Below are 26,893 nucleotides of genomic sequence, written 5' to 3'. Positions count from 1 at the left end.
AGAAAAGTCTGTATGGCCCATGGATATTTATGAGATTACAGGCATGTCTTTGAATAGGAAAACTAAGTACAGTAGAGGCACCAAACTCCTGCCACCATGAAAGTGCATTTATGCTTGCATTAGATATTTGAACAATATCTTACTAGTACAGTTCGACTAGACCACTGTTCCCAGTCTGTATCATGCACAGCAGCAGTGCCACAAGCCCACCTCAACTGTATCGCATTCTGTTTTAGGCAAGAACAGGAACTAAACATGAAATGAAATTAAAAAGTAAAATGTTTGGGGGATTTTCAGATTTTTTTTTATGTACATGTTTTTCCTGATTGAAATGATCTTGTGAATTCAACACACACTTGCAAAATGTGTTAGTAGATCTGAATCTACACTTTTTGGTGGATAAAAAAGTATGATCTGTACTTTTTTGGCCAGCTGTAATTCATCCCAGAGAGAGAAAGTGAGAAAGAGATTAATTCTTAGATGAGTCTGGAATTACTCCTTTTGAAGAATCTCACTGCAGTATGGTTCCTGATAATTCTGTCCAGTGCCAGCCCATGTGTAAGCCACAATCTACACCTTTATATTGCTTTTTTTCATTTTAATTAAAGCAAACACTCTGTGGAAATGAAAGTGAGAAAAAGGCCTCATCTTCAAAGACCGTAAAGGTGTCAATGTAGCTGCCTCAAACAGGGCCAGAAAAATACACTGAAGCTTTCTTTTAATTAAAGTGTCCATGGTGCATAGTTAAGAGTAAGGTGTTGGCAATTCTACATTAAATATTATATGGAGATTCACCCAGGGTCTGGAGAGAAGAATGGACACTATTTTTAGAGGCAGATATATGGGATATGATTTTTGTGTTTTGCAAATGACTTTTAATCAGCTCCGTTTTGAACATCTCATTTTTTTTGGAAGTAGGTGGAGAGAAATAAAGTTTTAGGTTTCCCCTACTTGTTCCAACCTAGATTTGGGCATCAGTGAGAAACTGTTATTTCTATACTTTTGGGCAAACTTCATGGCAGCGTGAGTTGGCATCACTTCACAAAAAATAGTGGTGTAGCATTAACTTAACTTGCTAGGGACCTGCACAACTCATAAAGCTATTGGAACATCATAGTCAAAATGCAGTCCATGTAAAGGCTTTTCTAGGCATGTTTCATCTGCTAGAATTTCACCCTCCTTTTCTAATCTCCAAGTCCTTCCCTTTTGTTATTGGGATGAGTCGGATGAAAACAGTGTGGCATGGGTTAATTAACCATGGCTGGACTAATCACTATGTCCTGACTTGAAGGAAAAGGTGAGCAGAAATGCAACCACACCTTAAACACTGAGTTTCAAATTAGAAATTTTAGAAAACAGCTTAAATTTCTGCTCTGATTCTTTCCAGCCCTCCCAAATTCTTCTTTGGCCTCTTTCTTCCCTACCTAGGCTCCTGAACAGCAACCTTCAATACTTCAGCAGTTTCTTTATCCTCCATGTAATTGCCAGTGCCCTTCATGATTTGTTTGAGAAGATGGCAAGTGACTCAGGCATGGTATTGCTCCTGGTGGACTCTGGTTGGGGTAGTAATAACCAGACCAACTCTTAGAGTATCACTGTTCTCTAATGTGCAAGGCCATATGCAGTTATGCTGTCAGTGATTCTCAACCAAGATGTTGCAAGATCTTTTGAGGGGTGCCTTGATGTCTGGCACCTGTAAGAGGAGGCAAGCTCTGACTCCTGCAGATGTTGGGCACCCTGCATTTGCCTTAGCATCCTAGCAACACTCCCTTCAACCCATCCTACCAGCTCTGGGAGCATGGGAGGATCAGGGAAACAAGCTGTGCTGAAAAGCACAACTCCTATGTTGACCACCTCCATATTTTAAGCAGCAGCATCTGTGGAAGGGGGGCAAAGGGGACCAAACTTTTTCAGCCTGGATCCTTCCCCCACTTGGCCTATGCTCCTGGAGCTGGTGGGAGGGGCTGAGAAGAATGACCCAGCATTCAGGTCCTTGGAAGAGCAGCCACAGTAGCAGGAGCTGTGTTCAGCCCCTTGGGTACAGACTGGGGGTGGGGAAGGGGGCATGGAAGGGTCCTGTCCCTGCCACCCTCATGTGGCACTAGCCTCTATACCAGAGGCCACTGTTATCCCTTTCTGCTTAATGCAGGGACAAGCTCCCCAGCCTGCCCTGCACTCCAGGCACTGTGAGCCACTCTCTGCCATGTTCTCAGAAGTGCCCTGCCCATCCTGCCACCCTGTGAGGTCCTTTTAAGGGTGCATCAAGCTCTGAGAAAGTAAACACTATAAGAAATACATTAGTCATAAAATTGGGTGGCACTAAATTCTGAAAAGTTATTAAGGGATGCCTTGAGATTTAACAGACTTTTTTTCCATGTCCAATTAACACTGCAATGAATACACTTCCTCTTCTTTTTCTTCTTCCACTTTTTATCTTTTTTCAAGTCACTTGCACAGTTGGTGTCCATTGTGTTGGTTTGTTGATGATCTTTGTTCCAAACGTTGTCTAAAGTGGCAATGAGTTGCTGGTGATCAAAGGAACCCAAGATAGGCAAGGAGAAACCAGATGTCTTGATGAGGTCAGAGGGACATCTGCCCACCTAATTTAGCTTCAGGACTTGTGTACGGGATGGATTTATCCATGTGACAGTTCCAAAGAACATGAGTTGTTGACATCTGATCAGTGTCCTCAAGTCCTGATATGCTTGACATCTTAACATCATATCGCTTCGTACTAAGAAAATGCAGTGGCAGCCTATGTTGTCATGCCTCCAGGCTCTGTAAGTCACTTGTCAGTAGCATCCACATCACAGATCTGTAGAACAACATGAGTAGGACAAGGGATCATGGATCCTGATTTTTCCCACCAATTCTCAACTTGCAATGTCTCCATACCTTCTAACATTACAGATATGGCTAGAGCAATCCTTCATAGCACATTATTCAGCCAAGTGGGGGCCAACCTTTGTGGTAGGTATGCCACAAAGCAAGCCCCACACTCCCCATGAGGGCCACTTCAGTCCACTTCCTGTGCACAATCACCTGCTCTACTTTCTTCCCCCTTTCTACTCTTGTACTCTGCTTTCTGTTCCCTGCTCTATCTGCCCCCATATTTCATGCTCCCCCTCTGATCTGTTGTGTGCCACACACAGAGGCTGCCTATGCCACTTGCAGCACGTGCGCCAGTTTGACAATCCCTGCTTCAGATACCTGTCCAAGGAACACTGCTTGGAGCTGAGATAAAACATTCTTCAACTCTTTCAGCATAATGACAATACATTTGGATGTTCTGTATGGTTAGGGACAGACATTACACATAAACCAATTTAAGTGATCAGAAACTGGTTTAAACCTGTAACAGAACAGATATAAACCAGCTTAAAAATGGCTGAAACTGGTTTGAGATAAACCTGGTTGAATGTAGTATCAGACTTAACTGATTTGGCTCAAACCAGTTTATGCAATGTCTGTCTCACACCCCTTGCTGGTTTAAGATAAACCAGATACCCCCAGCATCCCAGCATGCTCTCTGGGCTAGGCAGGGCTCTACTCCACAGCAGGGCTGGCACCTCCCCTCTGCTCCCTGGCTGGAGTACTGGCAGAAACTTTCAGGCACAGCAGGGTCTACCTGGTTTTCCCCTGCCCTCCCTCCTCCTGCTCAAGCAGGAAATCCCCCCCTCCCTCCCAGAGGAGGAACCCCAGCCCCACGGATCCTAGGCATGTGATATGCTAGCAAAAGCTAGCATTAGCAGGGACCCTTCTGCCAATCAGCAGTGGGGGGCGGGGAGGGGGCAGCGCACAGGGGAAACTGTAGGATTAAAGGAGCTGCCACACAGCATACTTCCCACACAGTTTTCACTAATAATATAGTGCTGGGCCCCTAACATATTAGTAAAGTTTCTAGTTTCTTTTGAACTTGAAAAAAATGTTTTCCATTTTATATGGGATGATGTATAACCTATGTTAAAAATCCTAGATCTGCCCACGAGGAGTGCCAGTTAGTTATAGAGGCTAGGGACAGACATTCAAAAAGCCTGAGCCTGAATTGATTTAATCTTTGCAGGTTAGTCTAACCTGGCTAGGCTGAATCGGTTTGTACCCAGACAGACATCCTCTCTGGACTGAGGAAATTCATGCCTGCAGTGGCTGGGGCCAGAAGCTGGGGGGCACTAAAGCAGCCCTCCCTTCCCTTGCACAATGCTGAGCTGAGGGGGGGTGTGGCCAGGCCCCGGCAGGACGCTTTGATTAGGGAGCTCTGCCTGCACCATCCAGGGCTTTTTCCTGCTGGCTGTTCAAGGGGCAGGAGTGTTGCCAGCCCCCAGCCCCCTGCCCCCTACTGACACTCGGAGATACAGTGCATGCATCTGTTGATGATACGGAGCTTTTCAATCTCCCTCCCTCCTTCTTTATACTGTCTGCAGCAAACTGACAGTGAGCAAGCCAGTTGGGAGCTGATAATAGTGTTTATCACCCCATCAGCAAAACAATAGCCTCTCTTCATTAGTTCAAACTCTTCTTAAACAGCTTACCAGCTGACCTGTTGATTAACTCCAAACAGCCCTAAGCCGTCACTGTCCTGTCTGCCTGTCCCAGTGAAATTAGAGACACACACAGATACCTCTCAGCATTAGCTAGCATACCACATGCCTAGCATCTGTGGGGCTGAGGTCCATGCTGTGGGAGATTGGAAGGAGGGAGAGAGGAATTCCTGCTTGAGCAGTGAGGAGGGGTAGGGCAGGGGAAAACCAGGCAGACCCTCCTGTGCCTGCAGTCTCTGCCAGAGCTCCAGCCAGGGAGCAGGAGGGAGGGGCCAGCTCTGCTATGGAGCAGAGAACCCCGCTCAGCTCAGACAGCATGCTGGGATGCTGGGGGAGTCTGGTTTATCCTAAACCAGCAAGGGGTCTAGGACAGACATTGCATAAACTGGTTTGAGCCAAATCACTTAAGTCTGATTCAACCAGGTTTATCTCAAACTGGTTTCAGCCATTTTTAAACTGGTTTATGTGCACTGAACATCTGTTCTGTTACAGGTTAAACCAGTTTCTGATCACTTAAACTGGTTTATGTGTAATGTCTGTCCCTAGCCAGAGCGGCACCAGATGCAAAGGTCAAATGCATTGGCTACAGAATATTAAGGGCCTAGAAGTCCAGGCCCTTAAGTTGGGGTTTGGCTGCTCAGTGTTTCACATCCTGCAGCATCTGTATCTGTTTGCTTTCAAGAAGGGCTCCTGCCTAGTTCTCTGCTCCTGCTTATTCTGTTTGGGTGTCCTGGATTCCCTGGCTTCTGGCTTCTGGTGCTGCCTAACAACAGAGATGGTGTCTTATTTATTGATTTGGATTTGATCTTGGACTCTTTGCTTCTGACCCTTTTGTGCAGCTTCAGCTCTGAGTCTGGATCCTCCTCTGGTTCAAGTACTTGTCTATACCTGTGTTCCTCAAGATTGCCTATGATCTAATCCTTATTGTCCCGTTGCAGTCCACGATTCTTATTGTCCCATCAGCCCATTGCCATGATTCCTGGCAGGCAGTACCTGTTCTGAGATCTTGCTCACAAGACAACAGAATAATGGTGGGACAAGAAGCCTTGCTGGAATGAGTTGTGATATTGAACCATTGTGACAGTCTTCTGCCTCATGCACTGTCATCAACGTTGTGTACTAAATTTAGCAGAATACTCATGACACTGATGTGACTCATAACTTTCCATAAAGAATTTCTGTCTATAGAATCAGATGGTATTTTATATTTAACAGGGTGGGATGGCCTATGAAAAGGGAATGCATAGGCATATCATTGCCCTGGACCCAAGTGATTAACCAATATTTTGGGCCTTGTAAGTAATTACTGGTTGGAAGAAACTGATAATAGTCAGATATGCTTTTTTGGTTCAGTCCTGCTTATTTACAGAAAATGTAAGTACATCATTTTCCTGGTTCCCTGCACCTCGTAGGGACACCAACAAGCAGCTTCTTCACTTGTAGTTTCTAAGTTTGCTTCTCCATCCAGTTCTGTGTCCTATGTTGCTCTGCCTTTGCTGCCTCTTATGGCTGTGTTCATAGCTTTCCCCTGCTTCTCCTACCTTGCTTTTTGCTCACTTTCTCTTTTCTTTTTGATTTCTGTTAGCTTCACCCTGATGTATCAAGTAGAGCCTGGCCCTTGCATCTTCAGTCAGTCTCCTGGAAAGCTTCCCAGCCATCCTGGTTTAGCTGATGATTTCCTTTGCATACGTCTGGTTCCATTGCTTCCAATTCTTATCTTTCATTAGGAGCTTAATGCAGTCTCAATAAAGGGCAGATAGCAAACTCAACAGCTTTAATGAGGTCTGAGGTTGCCTATAGAGCCAAGGCATGTTTCATGGCAGGTATTATCATCTTCCAGCTTAACAATACAGGAGACCCTTGCCATTTGCGGGGGATACATTCTAGAGATTCCCTTGAATAGGGAAATCCATTAATACCTGTACTGAATCATCTGTGTCCATGAATGGCGTGTGCCTCTGGCAGCTGGGGGGGCACAGCTGCGTTGGCGGTGGTGGGAGCATGGTGCCAGTGGTGGGAGCCTGGCAGTGGCAAGCCCGGAGCTCCCACAGATGATGCCGGCGCTGTAACGAAGTGTATCACATTGCGTGGGGAGACAGAGTGGGTTGGTGCGGTGCACCACGAATCGCAAATCCACAAATAGTGAGGGTTTCCTGTATAACTTTTCTTGCAAAGTCCAACATTGAGTGGCCGCTGACATCTGGAGTAGGGAAGTAGGAAGGTAGGTAGGGCTCCTTCGATTCCCCCCACAAATCTACAGTGTTTCACATTTACACCTTTGTGAAAGAGAGGAGAATAAGGCAAAACAAATGCAACATCCACAAGCTAGAATAAGGTGACATAGTATGGTAGTGCCCCAGACCTTTATTTATGGACTACTAGCATGTTTATGGGTTTGCTCTGCACCATGACTTCCCTCACAAATTTAGGTTTGCCTTCCAGAAAAGTTGTACCTTCACCTTTGCAGCCATATTGTTAAAAGATTAACTGTCCATCAAATGACTTAGCAGGTGCCTGATGTTTCACTTGTCCTCGAACTTGTAAGCACATTAGGAGTGAGTTCATTAAAGTGATGACAAGGACACTTGTTTCAGCAATGAGCCTTTGTAACAGGGCGCCATCCCTCGGGTTGTCAACAAGCTACTGCCCTGCATTTCTGTCCCTTTTGTAGTACAACAGGAATTGAAACAAACTGGTGTGGTTTTATAGATCAGTGCCATTTGCAGTTTGGATCTAGGTCTGTTTTCCTAAATCTTTACACTTTTTTGAGAAGGTAATAGATAATGTTGATATGTATTATGTCACTTAAAATGTACAGCAAACACAAGGGTTGGTATTTATATTGAATTTAAAAGATAAAACGACAGCACGTCAGCTATGTATTACTCTTTGCCAGGGAAAATTTGACAACCTATAAAAATGGCTAAGAGGGTGAGTATGTCTTGTATAAATTCCCTTTTTGGCTGACTGGTAAAAGGCACAAGCATTAGGGAACATGATGTCAATCTTATTAATATTTCAGTTATTCTTTTTTGTCTTGAAAGGCCCTCAGGCCCCATGCTATGCACAACAAATAAATACTTGAAATACCATATTGCTTCAAAGAACATTTTTGCAGATCAATATGTGCTACTTTTAACCATATGAAATGTCACTAATAACAGGCATGTAATGTAGAATAAGCAATAGCTGAAACAAGAAACCAAATGATCTGAAGAGACCATCAAGAAAGTCAGAGATTTGATTTTTTTTCTTTTCTTTTCTTCAAGAAAATTCCCCAGGGCTGAGTGAAAACTGGCTTTGATTGGATTGTGAACTCTTTTGAGATGGAAAGAAAACCTGAGGGGTTTTAAATAGCTTGAAATTATTCTGGTTGCTTTTTCTTCTACAGAACAACATTCAGGCAGTACAGTATTAACTTTGCTAAATACAACCTACGTTGTTTTCAGCTATGTCAAAAACAAGACTGAAGAGAAACTTGCAGTGTGGTGATGAACTTGATTCTATTCTCAACACATAAGTAACACCATGAGGGCAGTAAATATTGACTGTTTAGCAATGTGGAATATAAAAGGTCATGGATGAGGGCAGGGGTGGTCAATTTACAGCACCTGTGGCACAAGCAGGCTTTGTGTGCCATGTGGCAGGCAACACTGCAGCAGATAGGGCAGAAAGGAGAGCAGCAGATCAAGTAGGGCAGGAAGCACATGGCAAGGTGCAGAAAGAGGAGCAGCAGATTGGGCAGGGCTAGGGTATTAGAATGGTAGTTTGGGGGTGGGGCTAATTTGTGGAACACCTGCCAAAAATGTTGGCCCTTACTGGATTAGAGGAAAGCTTTTAAAACAGACTGAATCGATTCAGCCTTGGGCTTTTTGGGTGCCTGTACTTAGCCACCGTCATGCCTCCTGCTATGGACATGTGGCATGGCAGCAGACAGGATTGTGTGGATTGCACATTTAATTCCATTGCACTTTTATCTGAATATTTAGAGAAGCCCCTGGAACCATGTTCTCTTTCTCTCAGATGCTTTAGCTTTGTGGTAACAAATGCTTCTCCAGCTCTGAGAGCTGTCTTAAATTTCCTTGAAATAATGGTAAATGCAAAGGCAAAAGCTGTCGCTGTCTTTCTTCCTCTCCCCCCACCCTCCCTCCATCCCCCTGCTCAAATATGGAGATTTATTCTGTTACCTAGGTACAGCCTATTGAAAATGTAGATGTAAAATTGCCATGCCCTCTATTGCATTTTGACATCCAGTCGGTGCATAGAATCAGGATGATGTCCTCTTATGGTTCAGATGTGGGGAGTAGTTCCACAGAGATGGCTGACCCCTTTCGTTCTGTGTAAGAAGGAAACAAATTCTTCAAATTCTAAGTTTAAAAATTCCTTTCTGCAGTGATTAATTCAAGAAATCTCTCAGAGCACTGGAATGAAAGGAAATAATATTGAATCCAAAGATGCTAATTGTTAGGGATATTGAAAAATGTAAAGATTTGTATGTTAAATTATCCTTTGTTTTGGAGGTAATACCAGAGGGATCAGAGAAGGGAAACAGATCCACTCTGGTGTTTAATTTGGCTTTTAGGATGGCTTTTAAAAATACATTGCTAGTTTCTCTGCTGGATTGCCTTTTCACTTGTATTTTAATTGTGTTTTCCAAATAGCAGACCCCACATCTTCAAGAAAAATGTCCTTCAGCTTCCAACAGATAAAGAAACAAAACTTCATAGTATACATTAATCTCACTCCATCATAGCCTACAAAATCTTAATTGCAGTAACATCAGATATGCAACTCTGATTTATTCACAGATTAAGTTGGTAGTGTGTTTCCTTTTAGAGGTATTACATTGTGCTGGGCACTAATGTGTTATGCATAGGTTCTGTAACATCTATTTAATGAATTATATCAAATATTTAATTAAAAAAGAATTTTGAACATAATTTTTTATTGTGGTACAGGATGTAAGTGCATAGCTGATCCACTTCTGATGACACAATGAGTTCCTGAATTCACTAAAAAAATTAGAGGAAAATTAGCTATATGCAAGGTTATGGAGCAGCAGATTGGGCAGGGCTTACCCTATCAGCACACATTATAACTAGATGTGATTGCCTACTGCATTAGTGAAATAATACTAAGAGTTCATATTCAAGCAACTAAGAATGTAATTGGTCTCTTATGTGTGTTAGTATAATAAATTTAGCATACTGTGTATAGAAAAGAACATGTCAGACATAACCATGATCTCTAGAGAAAAAACTTTTACCCAAGAAAGAAAGGTGATCTATTATACAGTCTGAAGGTGTTGAGCTTCTCTGGTCTTTGCAGTGAGATGCATGTCTTTTGGTAGGAAGAAAGGTACAAAGCTGTGCATAAGACCAATTTATCAAATCTTTATGAATATGGCCAAAAATATGGGTTGGTAAAATTTGAAGTTGGCTGAATTTCATGAATTTGCAGGTGCTATGTTTACTCGACTAATTTGGCAAAAGACCTTGACCAGAGGGTAAGGACTAATGATCAATACAAGCTTTACTGCCTCCCTGGAGTTCCCTTCATTTGGGTTTTTTCAGGCTGAATAAAGGGCACTGTTGAATCCCCTTTTCAACTAATTACACTGTCTCATTCCATTGGTATTGGATAACCTGATATATTTTTATATAGGCCTAAATGACTAGCAACCAGTTGAAAAATATGCCTGTTGCATCATCTGAATCTACTCATATCTGTCACCTGTCATTGAATTGGTAATTAATTGTCTTAGAAACACTTTCAAGTAAGGCTGGAGCTACCAGCTTGGGGTTGCCATGATGCACAATAAATAATCATTCTGTTTCATAACTAATGTATCTGAGGCACTTGATTTCTAAGTTGTTGAATATAGTCCAGCAATATCTGTTTGAGATAGTAGTAACCGAACAGGTTCCTGTTCTAACTAATGACATTACCTGATACCTCTCTTCCAGGTTTGCCAGTGGCACTTCCAGGTTTTGCCACCAGTTCTTTGACCGGTGATGGTGATCGGCTGCTGGGCCACCCCCTCCTCTCACCCTCATCGGTGATCGGCCACCGGTGCCCCCCCAGTATCAGGAGGCATCAGTCACCCATGTCACTGAGTAATTTCTGCATTAAGTCCATAAGATTTCCAGTTCTGTCTTAAAGATTTCAGTGATGAGGAATTTCTAGGTAGGTTATTCAAGTGGTTGGTCACCCTCATGTTTGAAACTGTCACCATTAGATCTTATTATACATGTTGCTAAATAAAAACTATCAGCAGACAGTTTCCTTCTCCTACAAGTACTTATATGCTTTATCTTCACTTGGCTAAACAATACATTCCTATAATGTGTCTTGTTTTGGAACTTTGACTAATTTTCTAGCTGTCTTTTGAATCCTTTCCAACTTTTTAAACACTCTTTTGATAGTGTGAACACCAGAACTGAACACAGTTTTCCAGTAATGGTCTCAGGAGTGCCTGTCATAGGGCCAAAGGGCCAAGAGCATGCTAAGATATGCCCCTGTAGCATAAGGGCAAGTGCCATCAAAAAGATAACAACCTGGAAAATATCAGTACTTTGGAAAGATGTGGTTACCTACTCTATATACTAGGTGCGAGTAGTTCTACATTGTTAATATGTTGCTGAAGTGATTTTTTTTTTGGCAGAAAACCATGATCAGTGTGGCAGAAGATGCATGTAGATGTGAACTCCTGACCTGTTATGCAACAGGGCCAGAATTACTGGGCCAGTGTTAGAGCAAAGCTGAATTGTCTGAACGGAATGATATTTCTTTGCTAAATTTCCCAACAGGCAGCGAGATCCTTGTTGAATCAGTTGTATGCTACCACTTCTAATACTAATATGCTGCAATATTGTGTGATCTCAATTAAGTTATCACATGAAAATTGCCCCTCAGGGAAGGGGGACCCCTAGCATGCTGTATTACAAAGGTAATGCCACCCTGCTAATTTCCTTGTCATATGCATGCAAAGTTCACAGTCATTATCTTAGCTATTGCGTTACACTCAGAACTAATTTTCAGCTGCTTATTTACCATGATCTCAAAGGTTTTTTAAGTGTCCCTGAATACTCTCTCCCACCTTGCATTGATGATTTAGGTTCTTAGTTTCTTGTTTGTGTAATTTTTCCTTTGGCTGTATTAAAATGCATGTTGTTCAAATGAGCCCACTTTCCCAAGCAATCCAGATTGATCCCTATAACAGACCGTGTTATATTCCTTGCCACCCCTCCAATCTTTGCCCCACAGAAATTTTTCAGAAAATTTCTAGTGTCATTGAACAGTATTGAATGGAGGCACGGATGCTAGTAGGGCCTGACTAGAAATATCTCAACTGGATTATGATGCCTGATTTACAATTACTTTTGTAGAATGAGAAGTAGATGAAGACAAGAATGGATTTCAGAGGGTGCCTAGAAGCTTGTGGGAGAAATGAGCAAGCATATCATGAAGTGATTGATGAACAGTAGTTGGAATGGAGAAGGCAAGATTCTTTGGGTGATCTTGTAGACTCAATCAAGTTTTAGACTGAAGAGGAGTTCTGAAGAAGCTCATGTAGCTTTTCTTTGCTAAGAAAGATTGCCACTTGCTAATATCTAAATAAAACAAATTGAATTCAACATCAAATTATAATTGACTCAGAAAAAGGTCTAAGCTGTCTGTTATGGCATTTGTTCTCTTTTTAATGCTTCCAAGTAATGCATTTCTTGAGGAAGCTGCTCTTTACACTCCCTCTTGTACACTTCTGTTTCATGCATATTCCATTTATGACCTCAACATCTGCTCAAAGTTATTTTGTTTTTGCATATTTGGCATTGCTGAGCTGGCTTCTTAGCTGGTGTAGAAGACTAATTCCATTGACTTCACTGCGCCTACAGTAGCCAAGTATCTGCTCCATTGTTTTATTCGTTATATGGTTATAACCAAACTTCCTCCATTGAAATCCATTGAAAAAGCAGCTATGTCTACAATGGTACTGCACATATTAATTAGAACAAATTTAGGAATATAATTTTACTTACTTGTTTATTCAGAAATATGTAGATGACTGGATTATAGACAGTACTACTCTTGGCAAGGACTGATGGGATAATACTGACTGATGGGGTAATTAGGCCAGGTTTTCCAAAAGTAGCTACCAGGGCCATTATCCCATATGGCAGCCAGCAAAGAAGGAAGCAAATCACCATCACGACTACCATGATCAAGACACGTTGCTCCCTTTTGTGGCTCATCCTTTAAGCTATGCCATTCATCTGCAATAAAGAAGACGCATATGTGAAAGCAAGATTAACAAAACCCTCAGCTAGCCATGCAGTGCACAAAAGCATTTACTAGTTGGCATGTCTATACTAGTAGAAAGAAAGAGGAGTGCCCCCTGAGCCTAGTATCCCTGAGGAGCAGCTGTTCTGTAATTCAAACTTTTCTCTGAGCACTAGGCTGAATGAAGTCCTTGCAGGTCTGCTACTCCTCCCTGTTGAATACAGAGTGTGATCTCACCCTTTGGCGACTGAGACCCTTGCCTACCTCATCTCCTTGACAATATACTGCTGTTACTTCAATAGAGAAGGGAAATGTATTTCCTGCTCTTCTGTGTAACACCAGGAAATGCAGTTTCTCACTGAGATGAGGACTGTTTTCAACTACTGACATTCATTCAGGCCAGTAAAGTGGTTTCAGTTTCTGATGACACTGCTGGGTAATGCACATACTTCAATAAAATATTGTTCACTCTTCCTAATGAATATTATATGCCTCAGGACTGTGGCCCAGGCTCTCAAAATATTTTCAAAGCAACGAGAATTAGATTCCTAAATACACTTGGAAACCTTGACCTACATGGTTCAGTCATTCAGTTTTCAGCTGATTGATATAAAGAGTACTCAGTCATGGGCAACTGAGGTTGAAGATTATACAAATGTATTCTTCTTTGGCAATCCCTTCCAGTCAAGGAATATTGTCTTCCATGATTTTCTTACCTTTGTGTCTGAAGATGGCTGATGAGGCCTATCCGGGATCAACAGATTCTGCTGCAGCTTGGACATGTGTTTCCATGTGGGGTGGGTGGCTCTGGTTGATTTGGTCCATGACATGCTGTTTCTGCCACTCCAATTTTTTCATCTCCTATTTTTGTTGTGAGGTTTCAAAGTACTGAGATTTCTGCAGCAAACTCTTCCTCCATTTGGGGCGGTACTGGTTGATATTCTCCTGTGAGTTGATATCAATGTTGAATTTTTTTAAGCTGGCCTTGAGGACATCCCTGAAGTGCTTTCTATGCACCCCTCTTAAGCAAGCACCTTGGCTGAGCCAGGAGACTAAAACTTGCTTCAGGAGTCTGGAGTCAGACATCCGGATGACATGGCCAGCCCAATGAAGTTGATGTTGGATGATCATCACCTTAATATTCATGGTGTTTGCTTCCAGAAGGATGCTAATGTTGGTGTGTCTATCTTCTCACTAGATTCAGAGGATCTTCTGCAGGCAACATTGATGATACTTCTAAAACAACTTGATGTGTCACCTGTATATTGTTCATGTCTCAGCTCTGTACAGCAAGGTGGAGATTGTGGCTGCTTGATAAATCATGAGCTTTGTTTCAGATCTCATGTCACAATCTTCGAACACCTGTTTCTTCAGGTGCAGAAAGGCTGCACTTGCACATCTGAGATGTGATGTTTCTTTGTCAATGTCAGCCTTCTGTGAGAGGGAGCATCCTCTAGAGTCTCACTGTGGATTGGGATTACTGCAGCTGGGGACTGTTCATTAGGAGTTTGTTGATGGAGGGCCTTAGTCTTCTGAATGTTAAGTATCAGTCCCATTTTCTTGTAAACCTTGGTAGAGATGTCACTGATTGCCTGAAGGTCTGCTTCAGAGTGAGTACACACTACATCAGCATCTGCATACTGGATCTCAATGACTGAGGTTGGGGTGGTCTTGGTTTTGGCTCGGAGTTGGCTGAGGTTAAACAGTTTACCATCCATTTGGTAATTTAGCTCCATTCCAGCTGGAAGTTTGTTTGTGGCCAGGGCAAAGTTACTTCTTGTAAAGGACTGTGCAGTAATGTAAGTTAAAGTGGCATACTTAATTTTGTACCAGTTTGCTCCCCTATCCAGTTTAATCTTGGGGTAGGCATTTGCTTTCTGTCACAAAGTGCTGTAATAGTGTCTACTGCAGAGTCAAGTGGGGCAAGTTGATTGTATGTCCATTTTGTACTAAGGGGTAAACTTATTATGCAGTGAAATATGTGGTAAAGTACCTAACACGGTGTGTGTGTGTGTGTGTGTGTGTGTGTGTGTGTGTGTGTGTGTGTGTGTGTGTGTGTGCGCTCTCAGATAAATGTTCCATCTCTGTGAAAGCTACCTTATGATTGTTGAATTAAATGAAGACCCTTGATCAGAACCCTGGGTGAACCATGAATTTAGGGAGCAGTGTCAATTTAAGTCATTTCAAGATCTGGCCTCATCCATTTCTCTTTTAAAATGAATTCTATTAGTAACTTTCCTTTATTTTCCTCCTTTTATTTTTAAGCGATCACTTTATTGGCAAGTTAAACACATAATTTGTATGAAAGCTGTTTGGTTTATGCTGATTAAGACTATGTGATGCAAGGGGTTAAGGATTCCCTTCCCCTTATTATCTTAAAAATGTACAAATGTTTCTCAATTTCAGGACATGCATCAGCCTTTTTCCCAAAGTGCAATAGACTATTGAGCTGAGAATTAGATTAGTATTGCTAATAAATGGCAAAGAACTGTGGCAGCTTGTTGGCTGTATAGTGCTCATTAACTCAAATTAGAGTGAGTAACACCGGTGGTGATTTTAATTGCTAGGATTTACAGTGTGTCTAATACTTTAGTAACTGTATTGATTAGAACATAATAAGGAGTTTGCTAAATTTGACTGAAGGATGTCAGACTTTCTCTTGAGTCCATGTTCATATGATAGAACAAGTGAATCTTTATAACTGTTTACTATATGCAAGATTGAAAGCTTCATTTTAGCTCAGCTTTATCCCCTATCCTTTTCTGTGTTGAAAAATTACCAAATAATAACTGTGCTAAATTCAACATGTACATTCTTCTTTAACTGTCCCTGAGCAGTTAAGCATGAAGTAACAAAAAGATGTACATGTCCAGTCAGCTAGACCTTACGAGGCTGGGAGAAGCCAGAGCAATTTTTTTTACATAACTCTGGGTACATTACTGGTGTTGTGGTCTGACCAGACTGGCTCAGAAGGGAATGGGAACCAAAGCTACAATCCCAGTAAAGAAATAGGCCCAATATTGAAATGCAGGTCAGAATGAAGTGCATTTCTTTGGGGGATGTCTTTACTTCTGTGACATGCCCTCTGCCAGGGTGCACTGCAAGACTTCTGATAAGTACGGTCAGTCTTGCCCAAGTAGCATGGGGCACGGCACATCTTGAGAAATCCCTATGGCCATTTTGTGTGTCCTCCCAAGAACTGTGACCAGCAGCTAATGGTGCTTCTTTGCCATTGGCCATGTACACATACCAGCGTTTTATCTGTTGTGGGTACACCAGCCATAGTGGACAAGGCAGCTCCACCACACTATCTACCCTAGCAGGGTGTAGTTTTAGGTCATTCCCCAGGACCAGGAACCTGCTCCATCCCTATAGTACCTACCCTTAACCACTAGGCATTCTGGGAGGAGCAGCTCTGGCTGGGCAATGTTATTCCAGCAGCATCCCTACAGCAACTGCTCAGCTCTGAAGGCCTGGATTTATATTGAGGCTGGTCAGCCCCATCCTGCAATCCAGGAGCTCTCCTGTGGTCATGTGACCACCTGGTTAGGCTGCATCACACCTGCCGGCTGCTCCACAGCCTGCTCAAACCTTTTAAAGTGGCAGGGAAAGTGGCAGGTAGCTTCTGGTGTCAGGGAGCATGTCCAGTTCTGGGTCCAGCACCCAGATGCTTCCTGCCAGGTTCCCAGCCTAAAAGCTACTTTTCAATGCGTGGCTGCTGGGCTGCACTCCAATCAGGGACCGGCCCTCTGGCCACAGAGCAGCAGTTGTGCCACTTGTGGCCTGGCCACCTGAGCTGCCACACTGAGGTAAGCTGCGCGGAGGCCTGCCACAGCTTCATTTCAATCAAATTTTTCAATGTGGCTGAAAAAATTACAATTCGGAAATCTCATTCCCCAGAAAATTCAAATTATTTAAACTTCTTGTTCCGTTTCAGAATGAAAACAAATATTGAAGAGTTTCATTTTTCTGCGGGACTGGAATTCTAACGTTTGCTCAGTCATGTCTTTATGGGAGGCCTGATGTTTAATTGCTGATAATGATAATCTAATTGAAGGAACTACCCTCGTTACACACGGAAACTAAAATGCTTTGTAAGCCAGAACGTGGCAATCCCCTGGTGGTTCCATGACCATGCCCTGCTCCACACCTAGGGCATCTTCTTGTCTCATCTGCCACGCCGTGATGGAAATATAAATGAATAGGGAGGCATCCCACAGGCCTTTGCATCACCTCAGGCCAACTGGACCCTGCTCTGTCTGTGCCCAGGCCCCTCACTGGGCTTCACTGGCCCTTAGGCCCCTTGCTGGGCCTCAGTTTGTAACTGTGCCACCGAAGGGCACCTCAAGCCTGCATGGCTCCAAATCCTCCCTTTTACCATGCCCCATGCTCCACAGGTGTTACTGCATTGTTGTTCCCTGTGTGGGGCTTTGGCCTCCTCAGCCTCTGACCCTCTAACCTCACTAGGCCTTCTAACCTGGGCCCACTGACTTGGACCTGGTTTTGAGGCTCTCTCTCTGTTTGTCCCTTCCATAATCAGGCCCCAGGCCCCTGTCATTCAGGCTTCTGACCTCTTTGTGGCTGCCCCTTCTCTGGTGCTGGGCCCCTGGCCCGTGCGGCTTCTCCTTGCACTTTCTGCCCACTATGGCCTCAATAAGTGCTTGAGCCTGCCCCTGGCAGGTGTTTGCACCTGGCCAGGTGTTTGCATGCCCCTTGGGCACTAATGGGACCTCCTGCTGCCCCTATAGCCCCAACCCTAAACTGCCAGTACAAATATTAAAGTAAACATAAACCCCCAGCCTACAACATAACAGCAACAGAGAAAGCAGCCCTCTGTCCCTTTAAGAAGGCAAACCTTCTTTACTCTTGGGCTGGCATACCTCCAAACCGAGCTCCTTGTGTGCTCCCTGAACCTTGGTGTTCTCACAGGCAGCAAAGCCATTAAACAAGTGTCCCTAGGAGCCTCTCCTGGGCAGGAGGTCTCCTAGCCCTGGAGTGAGCAGGGCTAAACTGATTTTCCAGCCCAAACCCCAGGTTTATGTACTCCCAGGGCTCTGCCTACTTCTGGTCATGTAAATGCCTGGGCTTGCTACTAATTGCCTCATTAGCCCTGTTGCCCTGGCAACTGGCAGCTGCTGCACCTGGCCGGCTCTGCAAAGCTAGCTGGCTGGGTTGCTTTTATCTTAATGTAACAGGGAGCCCCAAGCTTTCTGTTACCGGTCAGAATAAAAAGAACCTGTTAGAGGATTATTGTATGTTCAGCAAATGCATTCTCTCTTTTGAGTCCCAAAGAACATGGAAATGCAATGAGAAAGTGAGAAGTGACATGCAGATGGGATAGCAAAAATGTTATTAGTTATGCTTTACGATGCAAGCTTTAATCAGAATTCAATATGTGGATTTACTGCAAATTTGTTGTCATTGAATTCAGTCTGCCATTAGGATGACCATTTGTCTAGCTTGATTAGGAAAAGATCGTGAAGAACTCCAGACAAGGTTCTTTGGGTAAATGTAATATCTTTTATTAGACGAACGAAATAGTTGGAAAAATTGTTCTTTGCAAGCTTTGTTATGCCCCTTGCACAAACACCCTTCTTCAGGCATATGGAGAGTCTGCTGTTGTTTTGTGTTCTCTTGGAAGCCAATATGCAAAATTCAGGTCCTTGAAAATACAAGTGCATGGTAATGAGGTTCAGAGGCCATGGGAGACAATAGGTGTGAGACAGGTAAGTGGGAGGGAAAGGAGAGAATGGTGACCTGGTGACAGAATGTAGGTAGTAAAATATAGGTAGGTTACCTGGGGTTATCAGATGGCAGGCAGGTTATAATGTGCCATAAATCCAATGTCTATATTTAGTGCATAATTTTTTGTATCCAGTAGATTTATGAAGTGAAATTCATAGGCTTGTCTAGGAAAGGTGTTTTGTAAATTCCCTTGGGAATCAGAACTGAGAGATTGGAGAGAGTGTGCACCCACAGGGAATTGGATATTTTTATCTTTGATAGATTTTTGGGGTGTGTTCATTCTGGTGCACATTTGTTATTGGTTTCTCCTACACATTTTCCATCAGGACATTTAGTGTGCTGGATGACATATTACATTTCTGGAGGTGCAGGTGTAAGATCCAGGGATGGTGATGGTTCTGTTGTGGGATGTGGTTTTTGTGGGAATGGTGGAGATATGTTGGCAGGTTTTACATTTCTTGTCCCGACATGGTCTGGAGCCATTCGGTGTGATTTGGGCCATAGGAAGCTTGGTTCTGGTGATGAGACTGGTGAGGTTCAGTGCTCATTTAAAGGTTAGGATAGGTGGTTCTGGGAAGATCTCTTTAAGAATTGGTCTTCTAGAATAGGTTGCAATTGTTTGAGGATTTTCCATATTGGTTCCAGGGAAGGATACTATATAATAACTAATGGTGTGCAATTCGTGGGATTTTTCTTTTTTGTACTGCAGCAATTCGTCATGTGGTATCCAGGTGACTCTTTCAAAAGTGCCATCTATCTTTCTAGAGGAGTGTCCTTGGAGGACATAGGACAATTTTTCCAACTATTTAGTCAGTCTAATAAAAGATATCGCAAATAATCTTATCCGCCTTTGTCCTTAGATGAACATGGCTACAGCCAACATCCCTGAAAGAACTCCAGAGGAACTTAACTAATTGTGATAAATGTTACCACCTAACTGCTACTCCCTTCCTCCCACCACCAATAAATATTTATTTAACACTGGTGCTTGACAGCATCTGTATTACCCCATTCTTAATTGTTGTGATGAGAGTTAGAAAATGACTAGCCTGTAAGTTCTAAGGGCAATTCATAGTTCAGTACATATTTGTAAGCTGTATGACAAAAAGGGATTATTTAAATAAGAAACCCACTTATGAATGGTTCCTCTACCTGTAATTACTTAATGAGGTCTATTGACTATAATGTTGGTTTATAAAAGTTTGATTGATGAACAGTATTCAGCATTGGCTTTTTATGATGTTCAAACATAATAATAAAAAATGCTGTCGGTCAGTTTTAGAAATGAACAGTGTAGGAAGCCAGTGTAGGAAGCCAGAACATTCTCTGGGAAGCCAGTGAATTTATCTTCCCATTTTTCTATTTCCCCTTTATGTTTGCTTATTTCCCAGTTACTAGGTTTCTTGTCTTATTTAGCCTTGACAACACAGTAAATTGGCTGTAGTCAAGCCTGAAATGGAACTCTTTTGCAAAAGTTATCAAATTCAGCAATCTTGAAGAAATGGGGCCAGTTAATATAGATTGGCGATGCTGTAAGTCAATGGAAATGGAGTTACATCAGCTAGGACCTGGCCCACACAATGTGAATTTACTGTCATTACAGAATCCCTGTATTGATTATTATTATTGATGTGCAAACTGACATAAAAATGGAACAGTTCTAGGTGGGGAAATGACTTTTCAAATATGGCCTGGGGTTGCTTTAAGTTAATTGTCAGTCAGTGAGTTCCAGAGCAAATATGTTTTGTTAGTTTGTTTGCTAGCCCTGCAAAGCCAACCTAGAATTTGAAAATCAATCTGGGTTCTTTCTGGCATATGCATCACTAATGATGCAGATTCTGCAGCTGGAATTCACCTCATGGTTCTCTTCACAATGGATGAGCAGGTACAGAGTTGAGCTCACTGTTCCAAAGTGAAAAGAAATAAAAAAATGTGTTTTATGTCAGTCACTGGAGATTTCTTGCATTCACAGGCCCCAGCAAAAAATGTAAGTTTTGTTTTCTCTACTGGAGGTTGAGAATTTGCTTTTCCAAAAAGTGCCCTTTCCCACCAGCTGTTTCATATAGTGTTTTATTGCTTTGTTTTGTTCCTGTTCTCCTAATTATAACCCCCTCTTCTAAGTTGCTGTGTATTCCACAAGTGATTTAATATGCTATTGGGTTTTGGGGGGGGGGGTTGTTCCTGCCACTACCAGGCCCTGAAATAGGATATCAGGTGATGACTTTTTACTCCAATTATATATAGAAACTCTTCCTTTGGTGTAATGGTGATAATATGAATGTCATGGTTTCTAGCTGGATCTGTGGCCTTAAAATGCAACCCACTTTAAGGAAATGGGGGTGGGGGAAGGATGGTGAAATGAAGGAAGTCAGCCACTGAAGGATAAAATAAGAAGTAAAAATAAAAATAAAAATAAATAAAGAGGAAGTAAATTAAAGAATATTTCAAGCTATAATAAATTGGGGTATGGGAAGTGCTGGTCTTTCTTCCTAAGGTGGCTGGGAGGTGGGAGCAGTGAGGCAATGTGTTTTTAGGGGATCTACTTCCCCTGCCCCAGGAAGGAAGCCTTAGCTCATGGGGACCTGATTTGGCCCCCTACCTTGTTTCTTGACTCCCCCTCACCCTAACCCCCACCCCAGTCCTGAACCTGTCCATGCCCTGAGACATGGCTACTTGGCATGTGCTCTGCAAGTTGTTTGCAAGGGGTTGCATACCTGCAGGTAGGAAGTTCACATCCCTGGGGGCAGGAGGGAGAGTTCGTTTGGTGCCAGCGTCATCCCTTGGACAGTAGAGTTCAGGAGCTGGAAAGTTTGTCCAAACAGAACAGGAGGGTGGGGGAAAGGACACTGCATCATGGGATGCTGGAGGACTACACTTGAGTGGCTAGTGACTACATATTAACGGAATATGAACTGGGTAACACGGGTCAGAGATAAAGTTGCCCTGGTGTGGCATACTTTTAAGCCACCTAAAATGTGCTTAAAACGTGTTTCAGATGTTAATGTGTGGACAATGTACGGTTAAGAGCTCCAGTAGCTGGCTAAAATGAATGTGTAACAAGGTCCTGAGCCACTCCATTGAAGATGGTGGGAATAGTTACCTCATTTGCCTAAAGCAATCTATGTCCTTTGCTGAACTACTCCAGAGTTTTCCACGCTTTTCAGGGCCAGGTGCTGAGTGCCTTTTGGACATGTCTCCCATTGTTGGTAATGGGAGTTCAGTAGGTAAAGCAGGGTGTAACAGGGCACCAATCCTGAGCCCTGTTATGGTCCAGAGAACCTCTCTGGATCTTAGTGTACTGGGAGACTCACTGAGAAGCAAAGAACTCATTGGTGTGACAGGGAGAGTGGAGACGCTGACACTCAGACATGGCAACCTCTGTGCCTGCCACACAGAGAAACTAGGTCATGGGACCTTGGAGCTGTCTCCTGTTGGCCAAGAGGAGCCTGGCCAGAAGATGAGGCTGCACCAGTCCAGAGAGAGTTGCCCCAGAGAGGGGGAAGCACAAGCAAGAGAGAGTTAGTGCGAGCCATGTGGAGACGCAGGACTGATAACCAGAGCCAGACTAGCAAACCGGAGATGAAGTGGAGATGAATGGGATGCCGAGGACTTGAAAACATCCCCTGGTGATGATGCTTGAAGTGTCAGCCATGGAAAAGACTTCCAGAACTGGTAAGGTGAGAAGTTAAAAGGGGTGTATGCCTACGATATTGAACTTGACATTGAAGTATGGGCCAGTGAGTGGTAGGCTTCTGCTAGTTAGGGCCAGCCTCTGCCTAAGTCTACATAAGACCTACCAATCTGATGAGTAATACAGATTAATCCCAGTTGGTCAGCTGGGTAGTTGATTGGACTGTTAGATAATTGATAAGTAAAATGCAGATGGACTTTGTAGCTTGGCATTCATGGTATGAATCTCCTGAGAAGACGTTAATGACCCTAATGTGACTTGATTTAATTGATCAAACTGGGGAGGGAATATTGATTAATTAATGTAGTTCGAGAAAGAAAGGTGCTGCCATGATGAAGGACTCCAATTAGAGGTGTGAGCCTTCAAGTGACTGCAGGAAAGAGTAAGCCAGGTAGCCACTAAGAAGACGGCTGGTTCGTGATCTAGCCTTAATATCACGTCCATGGGACAATGAGACCCAGAGCTGGCCACAGGTCAACACCTAGCTGGATATGGTACAAACGGTATAAGGAAGGAGGAGCCCTGTAAAGGAGGATCGCAAGACACTCTACTCAGTACCAGTAATGCACATCTCACCTCCTCTTATTCTCCTTCTTCTGTTCAACATCAAGGCATGGTGGGAAAGCAATAATGGAGGTGATCATGAGTAAAGAGAAGTGATAGTGAATTTGTCACCATCAAGTACTAGACTCCCACATAGAAGTACTATAAGTCTTACTCACACTGTATCCATGTTGAGCCTAGTCACACCACCCAGAATCATATACAACCCCCTTAGTCCTGCTTAGTGTGCACCAAATATCAGAAACAAGGTGAGGTAGCATGGCCCTAAATGCATGCTTGAGACAAGGAGTTTAAGAGCATCTCTAGACATAGACTTGGAGTAGCATAGAGGGCATTACCTCATTTCTAGGAATTCATACACGTTGAGTGGAAGTGAGTTGGTAAGACATGCTTCTCAGTAGTGGTCCTGGTGCTGTAGGCAAGCCCTTAGTGGTTCTAAGTGTTACTGTACAACATGGTTATAGGGTATCTAGTTTCTGAGCATTTAGATATTTTGCTGTTTTTCCTCCTTAACTATCTATTAAAAAAATTAAGTTACATACAAAAATTAGCCCTGACAGAGGATATGATTACAGAAAATCCATTGACCCCTCACGCATTACAATACTACAGAAGTAGGTGGGAAAGAGGGCAGTAAAGAAAATCTGGGAAGAGAAACAAGGTGGGGTAGCATGAGTGAGGTAGCAAGGAAAAGAATGGAAGGTCAGAGACGGTACCATCTGCTGGATCCTAAAGTTTAAGGATGACTCCTATATTTGATGATTCCCATCTCCTTTCTCTTGAACTTCAAAGGTCAGTGAGATCATGAAACGCTGGGCCTATTTTCTTATTGAGAAGTTTAGCATTTTCCAAAGACAGCGAACTACAGAAGCTCCATTTTCATTTGTCTGCAGGGCATATTATTCCTCTGGTGTTTTAGAACTGTTCATAGGTCAGAAACAATCCTTGACATTAATTGCATAAGGGTTGGGAAGCACCAATGTGTGACTTTTTTCCTCATAAAAATATAAACTAGAGCTTCTTTAAACTTTTAAACCTGGGAGAGTTTGATTGAAGTCAATGCAAATATTACAAATAGTAAAAATAAAACAACTACCAGTACACATTGGGGAGGCTCAGTTTAAATCTCTTAGATACATTGATATTTTCTTTGTTCCTCCTTAGCCTAGACTTCAAACCATTGTCTGTTTGTTAGTATGATGGCTGGAGCCATGTACTAAAGCCAGGGACACTGGGGGCACCTCTAGGTACCCTGGGACATGGCCAAGGGATTCCAGGAGCTACAGGAAACTTATCGGGGAAAAAAGCCAGGAGTCAGGGCAGGAGCAGCATGTGCCGATGCTGTGCCGGCTCTTAAAGAGTTTGTCAATCAAGTTCAGCGGCACCAGGCTGATGACATCAGCCTCTTGTGCTGCTGTGGGGAGTTTAAAAGGCCTGGCTATTGCCAAGCAAGTGAAAAAGGGGATGCAGGGTGGATGGACCCTGGGAGCTGAACACCCTGGGATGCCGAAGCTGCAGAGCAAGTCCGGGAGAGCCAAGCCCTGTTGGAGCTGAAGCGGGCTCAGCATAAAGAAGCTGAGAGCACCCAGATGACAGGGCTGCTTCTGGCAGATTACCTTCCTTTTACTTTCGTTTGCATTTCCAGTTTTGGGTTATAGCCAAAGCAAAGGGAAAGCTATGGGGCCAAAAAGGGCTGGCTGGAGCCTTATAGCCAGACCCATGCCTCAGTGGTTTAAGGTTTAAATCACTTAAGGCTAAAGAGGGCCTAGAGTCCAGATCTGCTACTGCTTTAGTGAGTGCTTTTATCTCTATACCATTGGGCAAAGCATGGATGCAAGGGCCATCAAAGGCAACAATGCTGTTGATTTCACTCGGGTGAGATATTCCTTTAGGCTGAGCCTTGGAGTCCCACCCATTACCAGTTTGGATTGTCACAGACTTTCTGGTGATCCTAGGTGTTTTAGCTGGTCAAATTAATTTACCCTCTTGAACAAGGAGCCTGATACTTAGGCATTGTAATGCTTAATCATAGGCATATCAGAAAACAATTTGAATCTAGGTCAATATTTTGTTGAAGCAGAGCACTACAAGAGAAGTCCAACTGTCACTAGGCGAGGAAACAGATGTCTTTTTTACTGGGAAATAATCTTGTGTTGATTTGTTCCATAATCTCTAACTGTGCTTCTCATTATCATCATCCTCTACTCATTCCTTCTGTGGTTATGCCCTCATCAGTTGCATTAATTGAAACTGGTTAATTTTAATCCAGTGTAGAAATGTGCAATCAGCTGTCAATTAGGAGCTCTTTCATTTTGTAATGAAAATTTCAAATAAATCTGATAACACATTCTTATTTCTTGCTGAGTCCTGCTTTTAACCTAGTAAAGATACCAGTGGCAAGTATCTGTGCATTTAGTATGGGATAGCATTCCTGATGTGATAAACCTACCTGTATACATGTAATACTAGATCCTAAGGGAGTTTAATCAAGTTAGATCAAAACAAAAGGTAGGTAAGTAAAGTACTCATCTGAGACAGTAATAAGTAAACTTTGAAAGTATATGTACAAAAACACAGGTAAAAGTCTTAAGGTCTTATTCTACAGTAGGCTTATAAGATGACTCAAGTATTTTGATTATAAAAGATTCAGGCAGTGAACTTGTTCCCCCTCTTAGTATCACTAGCATAACTCAGGCATGACAGCCAGGGCTGTTGGGATCCATGTAAAACCAGACTATAAGAGAAGAGAATCAGACCTCAATAATTATTAGGCAAAACACAGATGGCAAAGTAACAAAAACCATGGAAATAAAATTTAGAATAATCACCCTGGCTTTGCACTCTTTGTAGAGAAAAAATCTCATGGACCAGACACCTTGCAGTTCTAAACCAGCAAAGCCATTTGAAGTAAATGCAGATATACCAACTTAAATTGGATAATATTCTTCATATTTTCAAATCTTATTTCTATCCAGGTTTTTGAAGCAAAACTGTTGAGTGTCTTGATGGTTTCATCAAGCTTTTTCTTTAAAAAAAGAATGCTCAAGGCATTTTTTTCAATGTTATCAATGTTTTTATATATATTGAGTTGGCTGTTAAAAAATCTTTCTTCAGATAAGCATACAGGCAATAGGATATCATGGAAAATAAATGTTAGGAAAACATGTTATAAGTTTTTAAGAGGGCTCCAAATAGAAACCAAAATATAACATGGAAGAGGATATTTTATCCTTGGAGAGAACAGCAGATTCCAGATTTAAAAGCTTGTTCGTCTGCTCTGCTAGAATCGTGCCTTACTGTGGTTGTTCCTGGATTATTCAAGTTGTGTTTTTCAGCACCAAGGACAGTTCTCTCAACCTTTCTTCATCGCCACTTGTGACATGGGGTGTGGACATGGGTAAATTAAAATATTTTAGGCTCTTGAAACATTTCAAAGGATCAGCTGTAGACATGTGCAAGCCCTTGAAACATTCTAAAGTGGTTGACACACTCCAAAACCACTTGCCTACCTTTTCTTCATGGTAAGTGTGGCCAAAATTTGGAATGGGCTTCCAAGGGAGGTGGTGCTGTCCCCTACCTCGGGGGTCTTCAAGAGAAGGCTGGATAGGCATCTGGCTGGGCTCATCTGACCCTAGCACTCTTTCCTACCTAGGCAGGGGGTCAGACTCGGTGATCTGTTGAGGTCCCTTCTGATCCTAGCATCTATGAATCTATAAAACAGTACCTCTTTAAAATAGGTGGTATTTTGGAGCATTTCACTTTTTGTTACATCTAGATGGAGGAAGGTGGGAGAGTGGGTAGACAGCCTGCCAGCTCACCGGGTCCAGTCACCGGGTCCCAGTCCAAGTCCTGGAGCACTGCTGGGTCCCCACTAGGACCCCCTACCCTGGCTAGAGCCTGAACTGGGCTTACCCCCTACTCCTCACCAGACTGCTGCCAGAGCCAGGCCCTTCAGATCCAGTGCTCTTTACCTTTCTCTTGGGGGTGGGGCAGGGGGGATTGAAGGCAGAGTGCCAGATTTCCTGTGACAGGTCTAGGGAGTTCTTTCAACAATCCTGCTGCTGTTTATTTCTCT

At 42.9% G+C, this 26,893-nt stretch overlaps 1 protein-coding gene across 1 annotated transcript in view; it reads right to left on the bottom strand.

Moving 5' to 3' along the window:
* Positions 1-2,785: 2,785 nt before the first annotated feature.
* The window catches only part of LOC102375798 (opsin-3-like), a 58,596-nt gene continuing 34,488 nt past the window's right edge, over positions 2,786-26,893 (bottom strand). Inside the window, exons 2-3 of the mRNA XM_006028087.2 lie at positions 12,578-12,791; positions 2,786-2,815 (exon numbers count right to left, since the gene is read on the bottom strand). Of these exons, the coding sequence (XP_006028149.2) occupies positions 2,786-2,815; positions 12,578-12,791 (244 nt within the window). The remainder of the gene's footprint in view (positions 2,816-12,577; positions 12,792-26,893) is intronic.

The sequence above is a fragment of the Alligator sinensis genome, unplaced genomic scaffold (assembly GCF_000455745.1).
Source record: "Alligator sinensis unplaced genomic scaffold, ASM45574v1 scaffold572_1, whole genome shotgun sequence".
In the NCBI taxonomy this organism is placed as follows: domain Eukaryota; kingdom Metazoa; phylum Chordata; order Crocodylia; family Alligatoridae; genus Alligator; species Alligator sinensis.
This window is presented reverse-complemented; position numbering and strand designations above follow the sequence as displayed.